The 21,387-nt window shown below is 37.2% G+C and overlaps 1 protein-coding gene across 3 annotated transcripts in view; it reads left to right on the forward strand.

The window, feature by feature from the left end:
- TMEM98 (transmembrane protein 98) overlaps nt 1–21,387 on the forward strand; it is a 411,952-nt gene that overhangs the window by 234,693 nt on the left and 155,872 nt on the right. For all 3 annotated transcript variants that reach the window (XM_053700182.1, XM_053700186.1, XM_053700183.1), the window contains one exon: nt 16,655–16,770. In XM_053700182.1, coding sequence (XP_053556157.1) covers nt 16,655–16,770 — 116 coding nt within the window. The remainder of the gene's footprint in view (nt 1–16,654; nt 16,771–21,387) is intronic.

Below are 21,387 nucleotides of genomic sequence, written 5' to 3' on the forward strand. Positions count from 1 at the left end.
ACATATCAGCATTCCAAGTTTTAAGCCATAAAGCTCTTCTAGCTAAAATAGCTAGAGACATATACCTGACATCAACTCTAATGATATCAAAGATGGCATCACAAATAAAGTTATTAGCATGTTGAAGAGGATTAACAATGCTATGAGAATTATGATCTGTTACTTGTTGCGCTAAAGCTTCTAACCAAAAAAGTTGAAGCTGCAGCAACATCCGCAAGATATAGCAGGTCTAAGAAGATTACCTGAACATAAGTAAGCTTTTCTTAGAAAGGATTCAATCTTCCTATCTAAAGGATCCTTAAAGGAAGTACTATCTGCCGTAGGAATAGTAGTACGTTTAGCAAGAGTAGAGACAGCCCCATCAACTTTAGGGATTTTGTCCCAAAATTCAAATTTGTCAGATGGCACAGGATATAATTGCTTAAAATGTTTAGAAGGAGTAAAAGAATTGACCAAATTATTCCATTCCCTGGAGATTACTTCAGAAATAGCATCAGGGACAGGAAAAACTTCTGGAATAACTACAGGAGATTTAAAAACCTTATTTAAACGTTTAGATTTAGTATCAAGAGGACCAGAATCATCTATTTCTAAAGCAATTAAGACTTCTTTAAGTAAAGAACGAATAAATTCCATTTTAAATAAATATGAAGATTTATCAGCATCAACCTCTGAGACAGAATCCTCTGAACCAGAGGAACCATTATCAGAATCAGAATGATGATGTTCATTTAAAAATTCATCTGAAAAATGAGACGTTTTAAAAGACCTTTTACGTTTACTAGAAGGAGGAATAACAGACATAGCCTTCTTAATGGATTTAGAAACAAAATCTCTTATGTTAACAGGAACACTCTCAGTATTAGATGTTGACGGAACAGCAACAGGTAATGTAACATTACTAAAGGAAATATTATCTGCATTAACAAGTTTGTCATGACATTCTTTACAAACAACAGCTGGAGGAACAGATACCACAAGTTTACAGCAGATACACTTAACTTTGGTAGATCCAGCACCAGGCAGCGTTTTTCCAGAAGTATTTTCTGACTCAGTGTCAATCTGGGACATCTTGCAATATGTAATAGAAAAAACAACATATAAAGCAAAATTGATCAAATTCCTTAAATGACAGTTTCAGGAATGGGAAAAAATGCCAGTGAACAAGCTTCTAGCAACCAGAAGCAATAAATAATGAGACTTAAATAATGTGGAGACAATAGTGACGCCCATATTTTTTAGCGCCAAAAAAGACGCCCACATTATTTGGCGCCTAAATGCTTTTGGCGCCAAAAATGACGCCACATCCGGAACGCCGACACTTTTGGCACAAAAAACGTCAAAAATGACGCAACTTCCGGCGACACGTATGACGCCGGAAACAGAAAAAAAAATTTGCGCCAAAAAAGTCTGCGCCAAGAATGACGCAATAAAATGAAGCATTTTCAGCCCCCGCGAGCCTAACAGCCCACAGGGAAAAAAGTCAAATTTCAAGGTAAGAAAAAAATTGATTTATTCATATGCATTATCCCAAATATGAAACTGACTGTCTGAAATAAGGAACGTTGAACATCCTGAGTCAAGGCAAATAAATGTTTGAATACATATATTTAGAACTTTATATAAAAGTGCCCAACCATAGCTTAGATTGTCACAGAAAATAAGACTTACTTACCCCAGGACACTCATCTACATGTAGTAGAAAGCCAAACCAGTACTGAAACGAGAATCAGTAGAGGTAATGGTATATATAAGAGTATATCATCGATCTGAAAAGGGAGGTAAGAGATGAATCTCTACGACCGATAACAGAGAACCTATGAAATAGACCCCGTAGAAGGAGATCATTGAATTCAAATAGGCAATACTCTCCTCACATCCCTCTGACATTCACTGCACGCTGAGAGGAAAACCGGGCTCCAAACTGCTGCGGAGCGCATATCAACGTAGAATCTAGCACAAACTTACTTCACCACCTCCATAGGAGGCAAAGTTTGTAAAACTGATTTGTGGGTGTGGTGAGGGGTGTATTTATAGGCATTTTGAGGTTTGGGAAACTTTGCCCCTCCTGGTGGGAATGTATATCCCATACGTCACTAGCTCATGGACTCTTGCTAATTACATGAAAGAAATGACGCAACATCCGGCGACATGTATGACGCCGGAAACAGAAAAAAAATTTTGCACCAAAAAAGTCTGCGCCAAGAATGACGCAATAAAATGAAGCATTTTCAGCCTCCGCGAGCCTAACAGCCCACAGGAAAAAAAGTCAAATTTTAAGGTAAGAAAAAAATGATTTATTCATATGCATTATCCCAAATATGAAACTGACTGTCTGAAATAAGGAACGTTGAACATCCTGAGTCAAGGCAAATAAATGTTTAAACACATATATTTAGAACTTTATATAAAAGTGCCCAACCATAGCTTAGAGTGTCACAGAAAATAAGACTTACTTACCCCAGGACACTCATCTACATGTAGTAGAAAGCCAAACCAGTACTGAAACGAGAATCAGTAGAGGTAATGGTATATATAAGAGTATATCGTCGATCTGAAAAGGGAGGTAAGAGATGAATCTCTACGACCGATAACAGAGAACCTATGAAATAGACCCCATAGAAGGAGATCACTGCATTCAAATAGGCAATACTCTCCTCACATCCCTCTGACATTCACTGCACGCTGAGAGGAAAACCGGGCTCCAACCTGCTGCGGAGCGCATATCAACGTAGAATCTAGCACAAACTTACTTCACCACCTCCATAGGAGGCAAAGTTTGTAAAACTGATTTGTGGGTGTGATGAGGGGTGTATTTATAGGCATTTTGAGGTTTGGGAAACTTTGCCCCTCCTAGTAGGAATGTATATCCCATACGTCACTAGCTCATGGACTCTTGCTAATTACATGAAAGAAAACAAGACATCTGTGTGGGTAACTTTAAAAAAAAAAAAGCATTGAAATTGATGTTTAAATGTGATGTGTGTTAATAACTAACCTGGCCTCAGCAGAGGATGGATGACTGTTTTTATGTAGTAATTGCAGGATAGATAAATTCACCACTATGATTAATTAGACTGAATCATATGTTGCTGAGACAACAAGAAGCACAACCCAAATTCCAGGATATTTATAGGAAGTTAGAATGAATGCCCTAAGCACTGGGATGATTTAATATCAACTCCTGCACAGGACTGAGTAATAGTCGCCTATAAACACCCTAAGTTTCAAATTATAGACCTCATAAATATTCCAAAGCTGTATCTGGAACAGGACCACTCAATGCAATAGAATGACATAATTAACAAGTACATACAAAGACAATGCAATAGCATTTACTCTGAATTTCAAATCGGCAGTACATTTTATTCTGACAAAATAATATTTTCTCCCATTTGCTAGCCCCTTGTATCATGTGGCAGACATCAGCCAATCACAGACTAGTATACATATATCCTCTGAGCTTGTGCACATGCTCTGTAGGATCATGTTCCCTACAAAGTGTGTACATAAAAAGACTTTATAAAAGTTGATAATGGAAGTAAATTGGAAAGTGTCTTAAAACGGCATGCTTTATGTGAATTATAAAAGCTTATTTTGACTTGAGTGTCCCTTTAAGTTCAATACTATGGATACAACACTGCTTCATAGTAACAGCAAGGTATTAGCACTTGTGAGACAAATTAATTTGCAAAACTCTTGCAGTATGAAGGTTTTTGTATCTTTTTAAAGTATGGTTTATTTTTCAGCCACACTAAATTAAAAAAGTCAAAGCTCAACTTGGGTGAAAAAACTAAATGTATCCTTACCTGAAAAATTTATTTATTTTGTGGTAATTAAAGCCCACGAGCCATCACTTAAACTCCAGTCCACTAGGAGGAGACAAAAATACCCAATATCCCAAGAGAATTTAATGCCCCCTCAATTCCCCAATTACCTCAGTAACATTTGGCCAAGACTAGAGGAGGAACAGAAAAGCAGGACGTGACAAAGCAAGGTAAATGAAACGCAAACTAAAACAGCTACCAACTGAACATAAAAAATGTGCTGTCTCGTGGACTCTCACCACCATGAAAGAAATTAATTGATCAGGTAAGAATGAATTTTGTTTTCTTTCATAAGGTGGTGAGAGTCCATGAGCCTTCACATATAGAATCCACAAGAAGATCACCATTAATGGGCAGGACTTGAAGCCACCTCAGAAGAAGCAGAATCATCAAAATTGATAAAAAAAAAATGTAGTAAATGTGTGCAGGGAAGACCAAGTAGCAGCTTTGCAAAATTGCTCTACAGTTCCCTTATTCCTGAAAACCCAGGAAGTAGAAACAGTCTAGTAGAATGAGCTGCAATTAAGAGTTTTAACCAAGACGTTAATGAGGATCAGAAAAATATACAAATAAAAAAGAAGATTGACTAAAATCCTTAGTTGCCTGTAAGTAAACTTTAAAGTTCTCACCACATCCAGATTATGCAAAAGACATTCTTTGGAATTTTTAGATGAACATAATTAGGAAACAACAATTTCATGATTAATGATATCTGAATAAACCATCTTAGATACATAAGAAGTTTTAAGAACTGCCGTATCTTGATAAAAAATAAAATAAAACATGACAATGCAGATAGTTCTGAATCCCTTCCTTCTGAAGAAATAGCTAAAAGGAATAAAACCAAACATGACAGAAATTGAATATGCTGGCTATGCAAAGGCTCAAAAGGGGGAGTTTGCAAAACCCTTAGCACCAAATTTCAATTCTGAGACACTGGACATTTGGCAACTTAGTAATCTTCTTATCAACTGAAAGAACAGAAATTTGATCCTTCAAGGAACTTGCAGATAAACCCTTATCTATATCATCTTGAGGGAACTAAAGAAATCAAGGAATGCGAAAAGAATTAAAGTAAAGCAGAAACCATTACTTTCACACCAAGAAATACACATTTATGTCTTCTGTTACAGGGAAGGTCTTTTCTATTAGACAACGTATTAATTGTAATTCCACCTACGTGGTATACCTGATAATGTTAAGTATACACAATTAGAGTGCGCTAAAACAGCTCTACCTATAAAGTAATAGCACTATATAGAATATAAATAAAAGTATGCTATAAAATGTGTTATATTTCAAACAATACAAAATATAAAATGTTCACAAATTTAGTAAATCTATAATTAAATTTTATTATTTATTACATAAAATTGAACAGTTGTATATAAGGTGCACCTTATTCAATATATATTACAATCAAATATTAAAATCACTAAGAAAACTCAATGACCAAAGATATCTCCCCAATACTTCTTACTCAGTATTTGATAAAATGGCTTTGTTGCAAAAAGATATATGCTGGCTTTGTTGCAAATATTTATACTGAGAAGTGTAACAAAATTCGTTGTCAACAAAAATGTCCTCTGATACAATATATCATTTAGACCGTTAGAAGACTTTCCAGTAAAAACAATGAAAAAGCAGTTTGTTATTTTTGGGGTACCCCTTATTGGAGACAATTACTATTCAGAGTCAATTGTTAGGTGGCGGTGTATCCTCTATTTGCATAGATATATATAAGCAGTTTTTGTTTTTTGAATCCCAAGTTGGAAGTTTTAACAGCACTCACCAGAATCCGAAAGGCTTGAGATAGTGTTACCTTTCCCCGGATCAGCTTTTTCTTTGCGGCGTCTGTCTGGCGTTTCAAGGTGAATCGTTGCTTTAGTCCTAGCGTGTATATCCTCACGTGACCTTTTCGCCGCACCAATAGCCTTACCAGGTTGCCGGTGTAAGTGGTTTCAAAAAACTTCCTTATATTTCCATATATATCTTATTCGTAATAATACAAATGCTACCAGGAGCACAAGTAATTTGTTAGCATAATGTCCGCTTATTCTTATTGTGGAGTTCCGCTCCCCACAGAGAATGCAGTACACAGGAGTAAGCAGGAGAAAGTTCCGTTACCGAAGCTGGCCAGCCCAACGGGTTTTGTCCAATACCATCTACGCGTTTCAGCAAATGTGCCTTTTTCAAGATGAACTGCATCCTGTCGGGGAGTCTTTTATGCCGGGATCCTTAAAGGGAAAGTTATTTTCATTTTCTTAAAGGGACTGCTCGTATCTTATGTTTCAAATGTCTTGCTTTTAGTTATCTTTGGTAGTTATATTAAATACATCCTTTTGGTGGAGATATCTCAGTAATGGTGTATTAATATGTGTATACAGATAGATAAAATATGCTATCAAAATAAAAGTTAATTATTTCATACATGTTAATATTTGCCATTTTAGTGCTATGGTACAGCTTTTTATTTTGTATACTTAATACTAAATATGGAGGTAAAATGCAATCAATGTATTATCAATTCTAAAAACATAATATAATAAAAAGGCATTTCATAAGAGGACTATCATATATAGAAATGGAATTTATAAAAATATAAAATTGAATATATAAGAAATGGAATGTATAAAAAGGGGGATTCTATAAAATTGGATATATAAAATGGAATATATAAAGGAGGTATATTAAAGAAACTAACATTAATATAAGAATGATTTATAAAAATGGATTAAGGTCTAACTCTGCATTTAAGCCTAAGGGGGTCAAGGTTTTAAAACTAAAAATTAATTCAGTTTTTAGTTTTAAAACCTTGACCCCCTTAGGCTTAAATGCAGAGTTAGACCTTAATCCATTTTTATAAATCATTCTTATATTAATGTTAGTTTCTTTAATATACCTCCTTTATATATTATATAAAGGGGGTCAAGGTTTTAAAACTAAAAATTAATTCAGTTTTTAGTTTTAAAACCTTGACCCCCTTAGGCTTAAATGCAGAGTTAGACCTTAATCCATTTTTATAAATCATTCTTATATTAATGTTAGTTTCTTTAATATACCTCCTTTATATATTCCATTTTATATATCCAATTTTATAGAATCCCCCTTTTTATACATTCCATTTCTTATATATTCAATTTTATATTTTTATAAATTCCATTTCTATATATGATAGTCCTCTTATGAAATGCCTTTTTATTATATTATGTTTTTAGAATTGATAATACATTGATTGCATTTTACCTCCATATTTAGTATTAAGTATACAAAATAAAAAGCTGTACCATAGCACTAAAATGGCAAATATTAACATGTATGAAATAATTAACTTTTATTTTGATAGCATATTTTATCTATCTGTATACACATATTAATACACCATTACTGAGATATCTCCACCAAAAGGATGTATTTAATATAACTACCAAAGATAACTAAAAGCAAGACATTTGAAACATAAGATACGAGCAGTCCCTTTAAGAAAATGAAAATAACTTTCCCTTTAAGGATCCCGGCATAAAAGACTCCCCGACAGGATGCAGTTCATCTTGAAAAAGGCACATTTGCTGAAACGCGTAGATGGTATTGGACAAAACCCGTTGGGCTGGCCAGCTTCGGTAACGGAACTTTCTCCTGCTTACTCCTGTGTACTGCATTCTCTGTGGGGAGCGGAACTCCACAATAAGAATAAGCGGACATTATGCTAACAAATTACTTGTGCTCCTGGTAGCATTTGTATTATTACGAATAAGATATATATGGAAATATAAGGAAGTTTTTTGAAACCACTTACACCGGCAACCTGGTAAGGCTATTGGTGCGGCAAAAAGGTCACGTGAGGATATACACGCTAGGACTAAAGCAACGGTTCACCTTGAAACGCCAGACAGACGCCGCAAAGAAAAAGCTGATCCGGGGAAAGGTAACACTATCTCAAGCCTTTCGGATTCTGGTGAGTGCTGTTAAAACTTCCAACTTGGGATTCAAAAAACAAAAACTGCTTATATATATCTATGCAAATAGAGGATACACCGCCACCTAACAATTGACTCTGAATAGTAATTGTCTCCAATAAGGGGTACCCCAAAAATAACAAACTGCTTTTTCATTGTTTTTACTGGAAAGTCTTCTAACGGTCTAAATGATATATTGTATCAGAGGACATTTTTGTTGACAACGAATTTTGTTACACTTCTCAGTATAAATATTTGCAACAAAGCCAGCATATATCTTTTTGCAACAAAGCCATTTTATCAAATACTGAGTAAGAAGTATTGGGGAGATATCTTTGGTCATTGAGTTTTCTTAGTGATTTTAATATTTGATTGTAATATATATTGAATAAGGTGCACCTTATATACAACTGTTCAATTTTATGTAATAAATAATAAAATTTAATTATAGATTTACTAAATTTGTGAACATTTTATATTTTGTATTGTTTGAAATATAACACATTTTATAGCATACTTTTATTTATATTCTATATAGTGCTATTACTTTATAGGTAGAGCTGTTTTAGCGCACTCTAATTGTGTATACTTAATATTTTTTAGTGTGGGTTTTGGGAAACCACACTTTATAGAGTTGCATAAATCTACCGCAAAGGGTTTACACACTTTTCTGCATACCTGATAATGTGTAAAGTGTGTAATTTTCAATATGTGGGACTCACCTTAAGGATGCTAAAAGATCTAATAAGGGAACATCTTTAATCCCTAGAGGCGGACGTCCCCAAAACCCCAGTGGTGAAACAGTTCTTTAAACATATTGTCCGTTTAGAAGCTTTTAACTTTCAAGGCATTGAATTGATCAATATAGAATGTAGAGGGGGTGATAAATTCCAAGCATTATATAAAAAAGAGGTTTTTTGGATCTATACATTAGGCATCAATGAAATCAGTGATGTGAAACTTTTTATTGACAAAACATGAATTGTTTTTTTCTGTAAATTGACACAAACTTGTAGTTCTCTGTATACATTTATTTTATATTTTCCTTTGATGTGTCTCTTCTAAAGGGTATATATATGTCCACCAATTAAATTGGAATGTTTTTTTGCATATTGCTATTTGACTCCTCCACTGGTGCTGAATATATTTACATTCTAGGAGCTCACTAGATTAGTACATACATAGCATTTATCTTTTATATGAGCAATTATAGTGAGATTTCTGTTTTTCTGCGAGTGGGGGAACTAATAGTAGCATTCTGGTTTAACATTCTGTCATGATTCTAAATAATCCATATGTTGTGGTCTGTTTAATACGAGAGACTGTTTCTTTCTCTCACCATGGTTTTCTTATGTATAAATAGTTCTCCCCATTACCCTTATTAGCATGAGTTAGTAAAAATGTAACCATATGATGTATTCTTTTTTACTTCAAAGTGCTGAAGGGTTAATTAGATATATTTCAGCTTTGTTACTTTATTGTTTTTATAACTTTTTATGTGCATGTCATCAGTTTCATTGTATTCTACAGGCTCACGGAGTGGGTGTGTGACCCAGACAAGGATTTTGATTTGCTGGACTAAACACCTTGTCTTGTACTTAGTTGTGTGAGATACACCTGTATTGCAGGTCTGAGGAAGTGCCCTAGAGGCAGGAAAAGCATCAGCTGTGCAGGTCTGGTTGCTGTGCCCTTTATGTTCTTAACTAATGTTTTAATAAACTGACATTTTAACCTTCTTTGTTCCCTCCTCTTTTGATACTTGTGTCGGCTGAGTTTGCCGATTTGTGTTGCTTGATGTTTTGGATTAAAGACAGGGTTATCGGAGAGCCCTTAAGCAACTTTGCGTATGGGACCGGGACAGTTTTCTATTATAATGGCCAGAGTGGCACAGGAAATCACTTGTTTTACACCGAGGTGGAAACACTGGTTTTGGATATTTGGTGGTTCCAAGTGAGCATACACTGTTTATAGGTGTCAGAATTAACTATCTACAAGGCGCATACAGATTTACAGACTTAAGACTTTTTGTGTGAGTCTACTGTGCTTACCCAGCTGCAGAAGAAACTCCTTCCAGTAGAAGAGCCTATCTTGTGTAATAAACATTAACACAGAATCTAAGGAAGGAGTACTCTGATGCATCGACAGAGGCTGAAGGATACATCCCAGCAACACCTGTTGCAGGCAAGTGACAAACTCTCTGCTGGAAAATTACTCTCACTGCCAGTTGTACCACTGTACACCACCCTGTTTTTGGCTCTGAGGGGGATAATGTGTCTCACATTGGTCTGAGAACCCCTACTTTAAATTTTCACCTTCTGTGGAGGCAAAATAAGGCTGAGGTAGGTAATCAGGTTAGTGGGAGGGATTTAAAAGCTTTTGTGATTTGGGGTATTATTTGCCTCCTCCTAGTGGATTGAAGTTTAATCCCACATGCGATGGCTTGTGGACTCTCACCACCTTATGAAAGAAATATAGATACTACTAAAATATGGAGAGGGTGATACAAGGCCATAGAAGGAGATAGGTATATAGAGAAGTAAGAGACTTTAAATAATGATATGTTAATTTGATTTGTAAAGAACCCTTTAAAAACAGAGCTAGTTTATAAGAAGCCTGTAACTGTTACAGGAGCCAGATGACCTTGTTGTCTCTTTAACCTCTCATTATCATATGCAGCAGGAACTCTGACATGTTTAAACATATCACTGACACAGTTTATACAGCTTAAGCTACATATGAGCAGGGTAATAAAAAACATAATTTATGTAAGAACTTACCTGATAAATTCATTTCTTTCATATTAACAAGAGTCCATGAGCTAGTGACGTATGGGATATACATTCCTACCAGGAGGGGCAAAGTTTCCCAAACCTTAAAATGCCTATAAATACACCCCTCACCACACCCACAAATCAGTTTAACGAATAGCCAAGAAGTGGGGTGATAAGAAAAAAAGTGCGAAGCATATAAAATAAGGAATTGGAATAATTGTGCTTTATACAAAAAAATCATAACCACCACAAAAAAGGGTGGGCCTCATGGACTCTTGTTAATATGAAAGAAATGAATTTATCAGGTAAGTTCTTACATAAATTATGTTTTCTTTCATGTAATTAACAAGAGTCCATGAGCTAGTGACGTATGGGATAATGACTACCCAAGATGTGGATCTTTCCACACAAGAGTCACTAGAGAGGGAGGGATAAAATAAAGACAGCCAATTCCTGCTGAAAATAATCCACACCCAAAATAAAGTTTAATAAAAAACATAAGCAGAAGATTCAAACTGAAACCGCTGCCTGAAGAACTTTTCTACCAAAAACTGCTTCAGAAGAAGAAAATACATCAAAATGGTAGAATTTAGTAAAAGTATGCAAAGAGGACCAAGTTGCTGCTTTGCAGATCTGGTCAACTGAAGCTTCATTCCTAAACGCCCAGGAAGTAGAAACTGACCTAGTAGAATGAGCTGTAATTCTTTGAGGCGGAATTTTACCCGACTCAACATAGGCAAGATGAATTAAAGATTTCAACCAAGATGCCAAAGAAATGGCAGAAGCTTTCTGGCCTTTCCTAGAACCGGAAAAGATAACAAATAGACTAGAAGTCTTACGAAAAGATTTCGTAGCTTCAACATAATATTTCAAAGCTCTAACAACATCCAAAGAATGCAATGATTTCTCCTTAGAATTCTTAGGATTAGGACATAATGAAGGAACCACAATTTCTCTACTAATGTTGTTGGAATTCACAACTTTAGGTAAAAATTCAAAAGAAGTTCGCAACACCGCCTTATCCTGATGAAAAATCAGAAAAGGAGACTCACACGAAAGAGCAGATAATTCAGAAACTCTTCTAGCAGAAGAGATGGCCAAAAGGAACAAAACTTTCCAAGAAAGAAATTTAATGTCCAATGAATGCATAGGTTCAAACGGAGGAGCTTGAAGAGCTCCCAAAACCAAATTCAAACTCCATGGAGGAGAAATTGACTTAATGACAGGTTTTATACGAACCAAAGCTTGTACAAAACAATGAATATCAGGAAGAATAGCAATCTTTCTGTGAAAAAGAACAGAAAGAGCGGAGATTTGTCCTTTCAAAGAACTCGCGGACAAACCCTTATCTAAACCATCCTGAAGAAACTGAAAAATTCTCGGTATTCTAAAAGAATGCCAAGAAAAATGATGAGAAAGACACCAAGAAATATAAGTCTTCCAGACTCTATAATATATCTCTCGAGATACAGATTTACGAGCCTGTAACATAGTATTAATCACGGAGTCAGAGAAACCTCTATGACCAAGAATCAAGCGTTCAATCTCCATACCTTTAAAATTAAGGATTTCAGATCCGGATGGAAAAAAAGGACCTTGAGACAGAAGGTCTGGTCTTAACGGAAGAGTCCATGGTTGGCAAGATGCCATCCGGACAAGATCCGCATACCAAAACCTGTGAGGCCATGCCGGAGCTATTAGCAGAACAAACGAGCATTCCCTCAGAATCTTGGAGATTACTCTTGGAAGAAGAACTAGAGGCGGAAAGATATAGGCAGGATGATACTTCCAAGGAAGTGATAATGCATCCACTGCCTCCGCCTGAGGATCCCGGGATCTGGACAGATACCTGGGAAGTTTCTTGTTTAGATGAGAGGCCATCAGATCTATCTCTGGGAGCCCCCACATTTGAACAATCTGAAGAAATACCTCTGGGTGAAGACACCATTCGCCCGGATGCAACGTTTGGCGACTGAGATAATCCGCTTCCCAATTGTCTACACCTGGGATATGAACCGCAGAGATTAGACAGGAGCTGGATTCCGCCCAAACCAAAATTCGAGATACTTCTTTCATAGCCAGAGGACTGTGAGTCCCTCCTTGATGATTGATGTATGCCACAGTTGTGACATTGTCTGTCTGAAAACAAATGAACGATTCTCTCTTCAGAAGAGGCCAAAACTGAAGAGCTCTGAAAACTGCACGGAGTTCCAAGATATTGATCGGTAATCTCACCTCCTGAGATTCCCAAACTCCTTGTGCCGTCAGAGATCCCCACACAGCTCCCCAACCTGTGAGACTTGCATCTGTTGAAATTACAGTCCAGGTCGGAAGAACAAAAGAAGCCCCCTGAATTAAGCGATGGTGATCTGTCCACCACGTTAGAGAGTGCCGAACAATCGGTTTTAAAGATATTAATTGATATATCTTCGTGTAATCCCTGCACCATTGGTTCAGCATACAGAGCTGAAGAGGTCGCATGTGAAAACGAGCAAAGGGGATCGCGTCCGATGCAGCAGTCATAAGACCTAGAATTTCCATGCATAAGGCTACCGAAGGGAATGATTGAGACTGAAGGTTTCGACAGGCTGTAATCAATTTTAGACGTCTCTTGTCTGTTAAAGACAAAGTCATGGACACTGAATCTATCTGGAAACCCAGAAAGGTTACCCTTGTTTGAGGAATCAAAGAACTCTTTGGTAAATTGATCCTCCAACCATGATCTTGAAGAAACAACACAAGTCGATTCGTATGAGACTCTGCTAAATGTAAAGACGGAGCAAGTACCAAGATATCGTCCAAATAAGGAAATACCACAATACCCTGTTCTCTGATTACAGACAGAAGGGCACCGAGAATCTTTGTGAAAATTCTTGGAGCTGTAGCAAGGCCAAACGGTAGAGCCACAAATTGGTAATGCTTGTCTAGAAAAGAGAATCTCAGGAACTGATAATGATCTGGATGAATCGGAATATGCAGATATGCATCCTGTAAATCTATTGTGGACATATAATTCCCTTGCTGAACAAAAGGCAATATAGTCCTTACAGTTACCATCTTGAACGTTGGTATCCTTACATAACGATTCAATAATTTTAGATCCAGAACTGGTCTGAAGGAATTCTCCTTCTTTGGTACAATGAAGAGATTTGAATAAAACCCCATCCCCTGTTCCGGAACTGGAACTGGCATAATTACTCCAGCCAACTCTAGATCTGAAACACAATTCAGAAATGCTTGAGCTTTCACTGGATTTACTGGGACATGGGAAAGAAAAAATCTCTTTGCAGGAGGTCCCATCTTGAAACCAATTCTGTACCCTTCTGAAACAATGTTCTGAATCCAAAGATTGTGAACAGAATTGATCCAAATTTCTTTGAAAAAACGTAACCTGCCCCCTACCAGCTGAACTGGAATGAGGGCCGTACCTTCATGTGAACTTAGAAGCAGGCTTTGCCTTTCTAGCAAGCTTGGATTTATTCCAGACTGGAGATGGTTTCCAAACTGAAACTGCTCCTGAGGACGAAGGATCAGGCTTTTGTTCTTTGTTGAAACGAAAGGAACGAAAACGATTATTAGCCCTGTTTTTACCTTTAGACTTTTTATCCTGTGGTAAAAAAGTTCCTTTCCCACCAGTAACAGTTGAAATAATAGAATCCAACTGAGAACCAAATAATTTGTTTCCCTGGAAAGAAATGGAAAGTAGAGTTGATTTAGAAGCCATATCAGCATTCCAAGTCTTAAGCCATAAAGCTCTTCTGGCTAAGATAGCCAGAGACATAAATCTAACATCAACTCTAATAATATCAAAAAATGGCATCACAGATGAAATTATTAGCATGCTGGAGAAGAATAATAATATCATGAGAATCACGATTTGATACTTGTTGCGCTAGAGTTTCCAACCAAAAAGTTGAAGCTGCAGCAACATCAGCCAATGATATAGCAGGTCTAAGAAGATTACCTGAACATAGATAAGCTTTTCTTAGAAAAGATTCAATTTTTCTATCTAAAGGGTCCTTAAACGAGGTACCATCTGATGTAGGAATGGTAGTACGTTTAGCAAGGGTAGAAATAGCCCCATCAACTTTAGGGATTTTGTCCCAAAATTCTAACCTGTCAGGCGGAACAGGATATAATTGCTTAAAACGTTTAGAAGGAGTAAATGAATTACCCAATCTATCCCATTCCTTAGCAATTACTGCAGAAATAGCATTAGGAACAGGAAAGACTTCTGGAATAACCGCAGGAGCTTTAAAAACCTTATCCAAACGTATAGAATTAGTATCAAGAGGACTAGAATCCTCTATTTCTAAAGCAATTAGTACTTCTTTAAGCAAAGAGCGAATAAATTCCATCTTAAATAAATATGAAGATTTATCAGCATCAATCTCTGAGACAGAATCCTCTGAACCAGAAGAGTCCAAAGAATCAGAATGATGGTGTACATTTAAAAATTCATCTGTAGAGAGAGAAGATTTAAAAGATTTTTTACGTTTACTAGAAGGAGAAATAACAGACAAAGCCTTCTTTATGGATTCAGAAACAAAATCTCTTATGTTATCAGGAACATTCTGCACCTTAGATGTTGAGGGAACTGCAACAGGCAATGGTACATCACTAAAGGAAATATTATCTGCATTAACAAGTTTGTCATGACATTTAATACAAACAACAGCTGGAGGAATAGCTACCAAAAGTTTACAGCAGATACACTTAGCTTTGGTAGATCCAGCAGGCAGAGGTTTTCCTGTAGTATCTTCTGGCTCAGATGCAACGTGAGACATCTTGCAATATGTAAGAGAAAAAACAACATATAAAGCAAAATAGATCAAATTCCTTATAAGACAGTTTCAGGAATGGGAAAAAAATGCCAAACATCAAGCTTCTAGCAACCAGAAGCAAATGAAAAATGAGACTGAAATAATGTGGAGACAAAAGCGACGCCCATATTTTTTGGCGCCAAATAAGACGCCCACATTATTTGGCGCCTAAATGCTTTCGGCGCCAAAAATGACGCCACATCCGGAACGCCGACATTTTTGGCGCAAAATAACGTCAAAAAATGACGCAACTTCCGGCGACACGTATGACGCCGGAAACGGAAAAGAATTTTTGCGCCAAAAAAGTCCGCGCCAAGAATGACGCAATAAAATGAAGCATTTTCAGCCCCCGCGAGCCTAACAGCCCACAGGGAAAAAAGTCAAATTTTTGAGGTAAGCAAAAAATATGATAATTAAAGCATAATCCCAAATATGAAACTGACTGTCTGGAAATAAGGAAAGTTGAACATTCTGAGTCAAGGCAAATAAATGTTTGAATACATATATTTAGAACTTTATAAATAAAGTGCCCAACCATAGCTTAGAGTGTCACAGAAAATAAGACTTACTTACCCCAGGACACTCATCTACATGTTTGTAGAAAGCCAAACCAGTACTGAAACGAGAATCAGTAGAGGAAATGGTAAATATAAGAGTATATCGTCGATCTGAAAAGGGAGGTAAGAGATGAATCTCTACGACCGATAACAGAGAACCTTATGAAATAGACCCCGTAGAAGGAGATCACTGCATTCAATAGGCAATACTCTCCTCACATCCCTCTGACATTCACTGCACGCTGAGAGGAAAACCGGGCTCCAACTTGCTGCGGAGCGCATATCAACGTAGAATCTAGCACAAACTTACTTCACCACCTCCCTTGGAGGCAAAGTTTGTAAAACTGATTTGTGGGTGTGGTGAGGGGTGTATTTATAGGCATTTTAAGGTTTGGGAAACTTTGCCCCTCCTGGTAGGAATGTATATCCCATACGTCACTAGCTCATGGACTCTTGTTAATTACATGAAAGAAATGAGGTTTACTGTTAAAAAGTAAATACTTCTTAGGGAACTATTCTGTCAGAACAGTTATTTTGTGAGAAACTACCCAAACTGATGCAGAGAAGGTTATTTTATTGACTCTGAAAATTGCTTTATTATAGTTATATGGAGTTTGACAAATAAAAGGTTGAAATACGTGTTGTCCTATATGGAGATATGGAGCAACAAGGGAAGTTACATATGTATTAATATGAAGGTTTTTTTTGTTGTTTCAACAGATTTGTCACACACTGACAGAGAAACTGGTTGCAATGACAATGGGATCTGGTGCGAAGATGAAATCTCCATCAAGTCTTAATGACATTATTGTTGTTGCTAAGAGAATTAGCCCAAGGTGAGGTTTTTTTTTTTTCTTGCAGTTGATAGGCTAAATTCATTAAGAAGGTATATCATTCAGTGATACTCTATTAAGTGGATTTAAAAAAACAAAAACCCAACAGATTTTACAAAGATAATTGAAAACAAGTTATATTTACCCGATAAATTAATTTATTTCATGATGGTGAGAGTCCACGAGTCATCGCGTGTGGAATTTCTCCTGACCACTAGGAGGAGGCAAAAAAGGCCAACGCACCACAGCTTTAAATCACTTCCCATGATCCTCTGTCATACATACAGCCAAGTAGATGAGGAAAATAGAAAAGCAGGAAAGATAAAGCGGGGAAAAAAGTGCATAACATGAACTGACACCACCTGAACAAAAAGGGTGGGGCCTATGAACTCTTACCATAATGAAAGAAATTAATCAGGTAAGCATAAATTTTGTTTTCTTTCATCATATAAGAGTTCACTAATCATCACGTGTGAAAGTCTATACCCAAGATCGCCATGAAATAGTGGGGGGGACACAAACAGTGAAGGCAAGTACATTACTGACAAGGTACTAGGGCCACAAAACTTTCCTGCCAAAAAATCCTCTGAAGAGGCATACACATCAAAAGTGATAAAACTTTAAAAAAAAGTGTGCAAAGAACAGTAGCTGCCTTGCAAATCTTATCAATAAAAGCCTCATTATGAAAAGCCCAAAAGTGGCAATTGCGCTAGTAAAACTTGCAGTAATACAACCTACAGTAACCTTTCCTAACTCAATTGCTATCCCCTTGAACCCCTTAGCATGTAAGTCTATGACCCCAGATGTTTGTAGGTCAACTTCATAAGAGCAGACTACAACTCTTGGCAGGGCCCTCTACCCATTTGATCCCTATAAATGTTATCTTATATACTGCTTTGTTTATACAGGGAGTGCAGAATTATTAGGCAAATGAGTATTTTGACCACATCATCCTCTTTATGCATGTTGTCTTACTCCAAGCTGTATAGGCTCGAAAGCCTACTACCAATTAAGCATATTAGGTGATGTGCATCTCTGTAATGAGAAGGGGTGTGGTCTAATGACATCAACACCCTATATCAGGTGTGCATAATTATTAGGCAACTTCCTTTCCTTTGGCAAAATGGGTCAAAAGAAGGACTTGACAGGCTCAGAAAAGTCAAAAATAGTGAGATATCTTGCAGAGGGATGCAGCACTCTTAAAATTGCAAAGCTTCTGAAGCGTGATCATCGAACAATCAAGCGTTTCATTCAAAATAGTCAACAGGGTCGCAAGAAGCGTGTGGAAAAACCAAGGCGCAAAATAACTGCCCATGAACTGAGAAAAGTCAAGCGTGCAGCTGCCAAGATGCCACTTGCCACCAGTTTGGCCATATTTCAGAGCTGCAACATCACTGGAGTGCCCAAAAGCACAAGGTGTGCAATACTCAGAGACATGGCCAAGGTAAGAAAGGCTGAAAGACGACCACCACTGAACAAGACACACAAGCTGAAACGTCAAGACTGGGCCAAGAAATATCTCAAGACTGATTTTTCTAAGGTTTTATGGACTGATGAAATGAGAGTGAGTCTTGATGGGCCAGATGGATGGGCCCGTGGCTGGATTGGTAAAGGGCAGAGAGCTCCAGTCCGACTCAGACGCCAGCAAGATGGAGGTGGAGTACTGGTTTGGGCTGGTATCATCAAAGATGAGCTTGTGGGGCCTTTTCAGGTTGAGGATGGAGTCAAGCTCAACTCCCAGTCCTACTGCCAGTTTCTGGAAGACACCTTCTTCAAGCAGTGGTACAGGAAGAAGTCTGCATCCTTCAAGAAAAACATGATTTTCATGCAGGACAATGCTCCATCACACGCGTCCAAGTACTCCACAGCGTGGCTGGCAAGAAAGGGTATAAAAGAAGAAAATCTAATGACATGGCCTCCTTGTTCACCTGATCTGAACCCCATTGAGAACCTGTGGTCCATCATGAAATGTGAGATTTACAAGGAGGGAAAACAGTACACCTCTCTGAACAGTGTCTGGGAGGCTGTGGTTGCTGCTGCATGCAATGTTGATGGTGAACAGATCAAAACACTGACAGAATCCATGGATGGCAGGCTTTTGAGTGTCCTTGCAAAGAAAGGTGGCTATATTGGTCACTGATTTGTTTTTGTTTTGTTTTTGAATGTCAGAAATGTATATTTGTGAATGTTGAGATGTTATATTGGTTTCACTGGTAAAAATAAATAATTGAAATGGGTATATATTTGTTTTTTGTTAAGTTGCCTAATGATTATGCACAGTAATAGTCACCTGCACACACAGATATCCCCCTAAAATAGCTATAACTAAAAATAAACTAAAAACTACTTCCAAAACTATTCAGCTTTGATATTAATGAGTTTTTTTGGGTTCATTGAGAACATGGTTGTTGTTCAATAATAAAATTAATCCTCAAAAATACAACTTGCCTAATAATTCTGCACTCCCTGTATGTTTATAGCGCTGCAGAATCTGTTGGCGCTCTAAAAATACCTGATAATAATAATCTGATAATAATTAATGAATTAGATACTCCGAAAGAGTTAGAAACTTTATTATAAGAACAAGAATCTGACACCACAGATCCAAAATCCAATTGGAGATCAAAAGTAGTTCCTAAATCCACATACACACCACTAAGTAATATCTCGCCTAAATATACACATTCAATAAAATTTGTGACAAAATTTAAAAGTGACGTACTTTCAGAAATGCTTCCCATCTGACCACTTAGGTAAAAAATGCATTACATGATCTTAAAAAAATGGTCAGACACTATAATAAAATTGTCAGACAAAGGTGGCAATATTGTACTATGGCCAAAAGATATGCATCTTGAGGAAGCAAATAAGCAATGTTGCAAAAACATAATTTATGTAAAAACTTACCTGATAAATTAATTTATTTTTTTATGGTGGTGAGAGTTCACAAGCTATTACGCATAGGATAAAGATTCCTACTAGGAGGATGGCAAAGTTTCCCAAACCTCAAAAGCCTACATATTAAAAAAAAAAAAAACAATGGGGGGCGGAGCGAGCTAAGAAACTGATCGATCGCATATTACTTCAGCTCCACTGAAATTGTACATAAAACCTACTTTTTCGACCATCAGATTCAGCTAAAATCCACTCCAGATATCCTACCAACTTTTGAGACTACCAGCGACTACTTTTGAGCTCAGACAAATATGCTGCAAAGGAGATAATTGAGACTCTTTGGATAACCTGGTACACAGACTACGTGTAAACGGCCATCTTCCCAACCACGCGGTAATCCACTAACGCAGAGACAAAACTATTGAGTACCCCTCAAACTTAGACCGGAGATACCAGTCAACAGAAGTGTGATCGGCACTTATCCCTAAATATACCTGCAACATCTAAGGTGGAGCGTCTACTACATATCACAGGTACTTTAAGCTACATAACTTCAGCTGCTTATTCCCATACCACTTAATATGGAGGACAATCTAAAGACCATGCAGGCCCTCTTTTTGGACTTTAAGGGGACTCTGCTCAGGGACCTGGAGAGCTGGCTCGTATCATATACAGCAGGGAGGGCAAGGACCCTTACGCCTCTCTCACTTCTTCGATATCTTTACCGACAGGCAGCCAGAGGGAAGGTAGGGAGCAGCGCTTTAACCATGTTGGAGAGGCCCGGTCCTTGCGGGATGTGGCCGACCCCCTGGACCAAGCTACAATTACTTTAGCTCACCAAACTTGCAATTTAGCCTACAAGAGCAGCAATTCACAGACCGGATCACTACCTCTTAATATGTGGGGGAATTTGGAGGTGAAGAGCCCTAACACTTTGACCGCGCATTCACAGTTAGCCAGGAAAGAGACATTATTACTTTTCTATGTGTGGGGGAAGGTGGATGAGAAGAGCCCCAACACTTTGGCCGCATATGCTGCACTGTCTCTTTGGCAGTTCACCAGGAAAGAGACTAACACCAGTTTTCCAGCTCACAAACTTGGAATAGGTTGACTTTACTAACTCTACCGGCCATGAATATAAGATCTTGATATAGTTTAAGTTTTGGATTTTATACTCTTTATTCAGTTTTCCATATGTTTTTATTACCACTATTTAGTTATGTAACAGTGTCTCCAGGTTCATATATATAAGACTAAGTAGAGATAATGCTAATATTACGGCTATTCGTTTAGTTTTTTAGTTATTGCCTTTTTACTGTTTTGATAATATATACTGTTTGTGGTCAGTCACTCAGCCCTAGGTTGCATAACTCTAGCCATTGCCAGTATACTAGAAGCTTTCTGTTAATCAATACCTATGCATTATTAACAGCACACTGCTTGGGTATAGGGCCCATACTCAAGTAATATGACCTGTTACTGAACCGACGTTAATCAATAGCTGTTTTGAAGTAATTGAAAGTGACAGTATTCAACCATACTTCTTAGATCATAATGGTAGTCTGATATATAGAAAGTTAATTTATATATGCAACAAGTTCTATTTGAGCTGTTTAGTGAAAATATAACAGTATGCTTCTTTCCATTAGAATATAGTTGTGACACGTAGGACAGAGATTGCATATCCTATCCTATGCTTGATAGTCTGAAATAAGATTTTTTTCC

Source organism: Bombina bombina, chromosome 1, assembly GCF_027579735.1.
Source record: "Bombina bombina isolate aBomBom1 chromosome 1, aBomBom1.pri, whole genome shotgun sequence".
In the NCBI taxonomy this organism is placed as follows: Eukaryota; Metazoa; Chordata; class Amphibia; order Anura; family Bombinatoridae; genus Bombina; species Bombina bombina.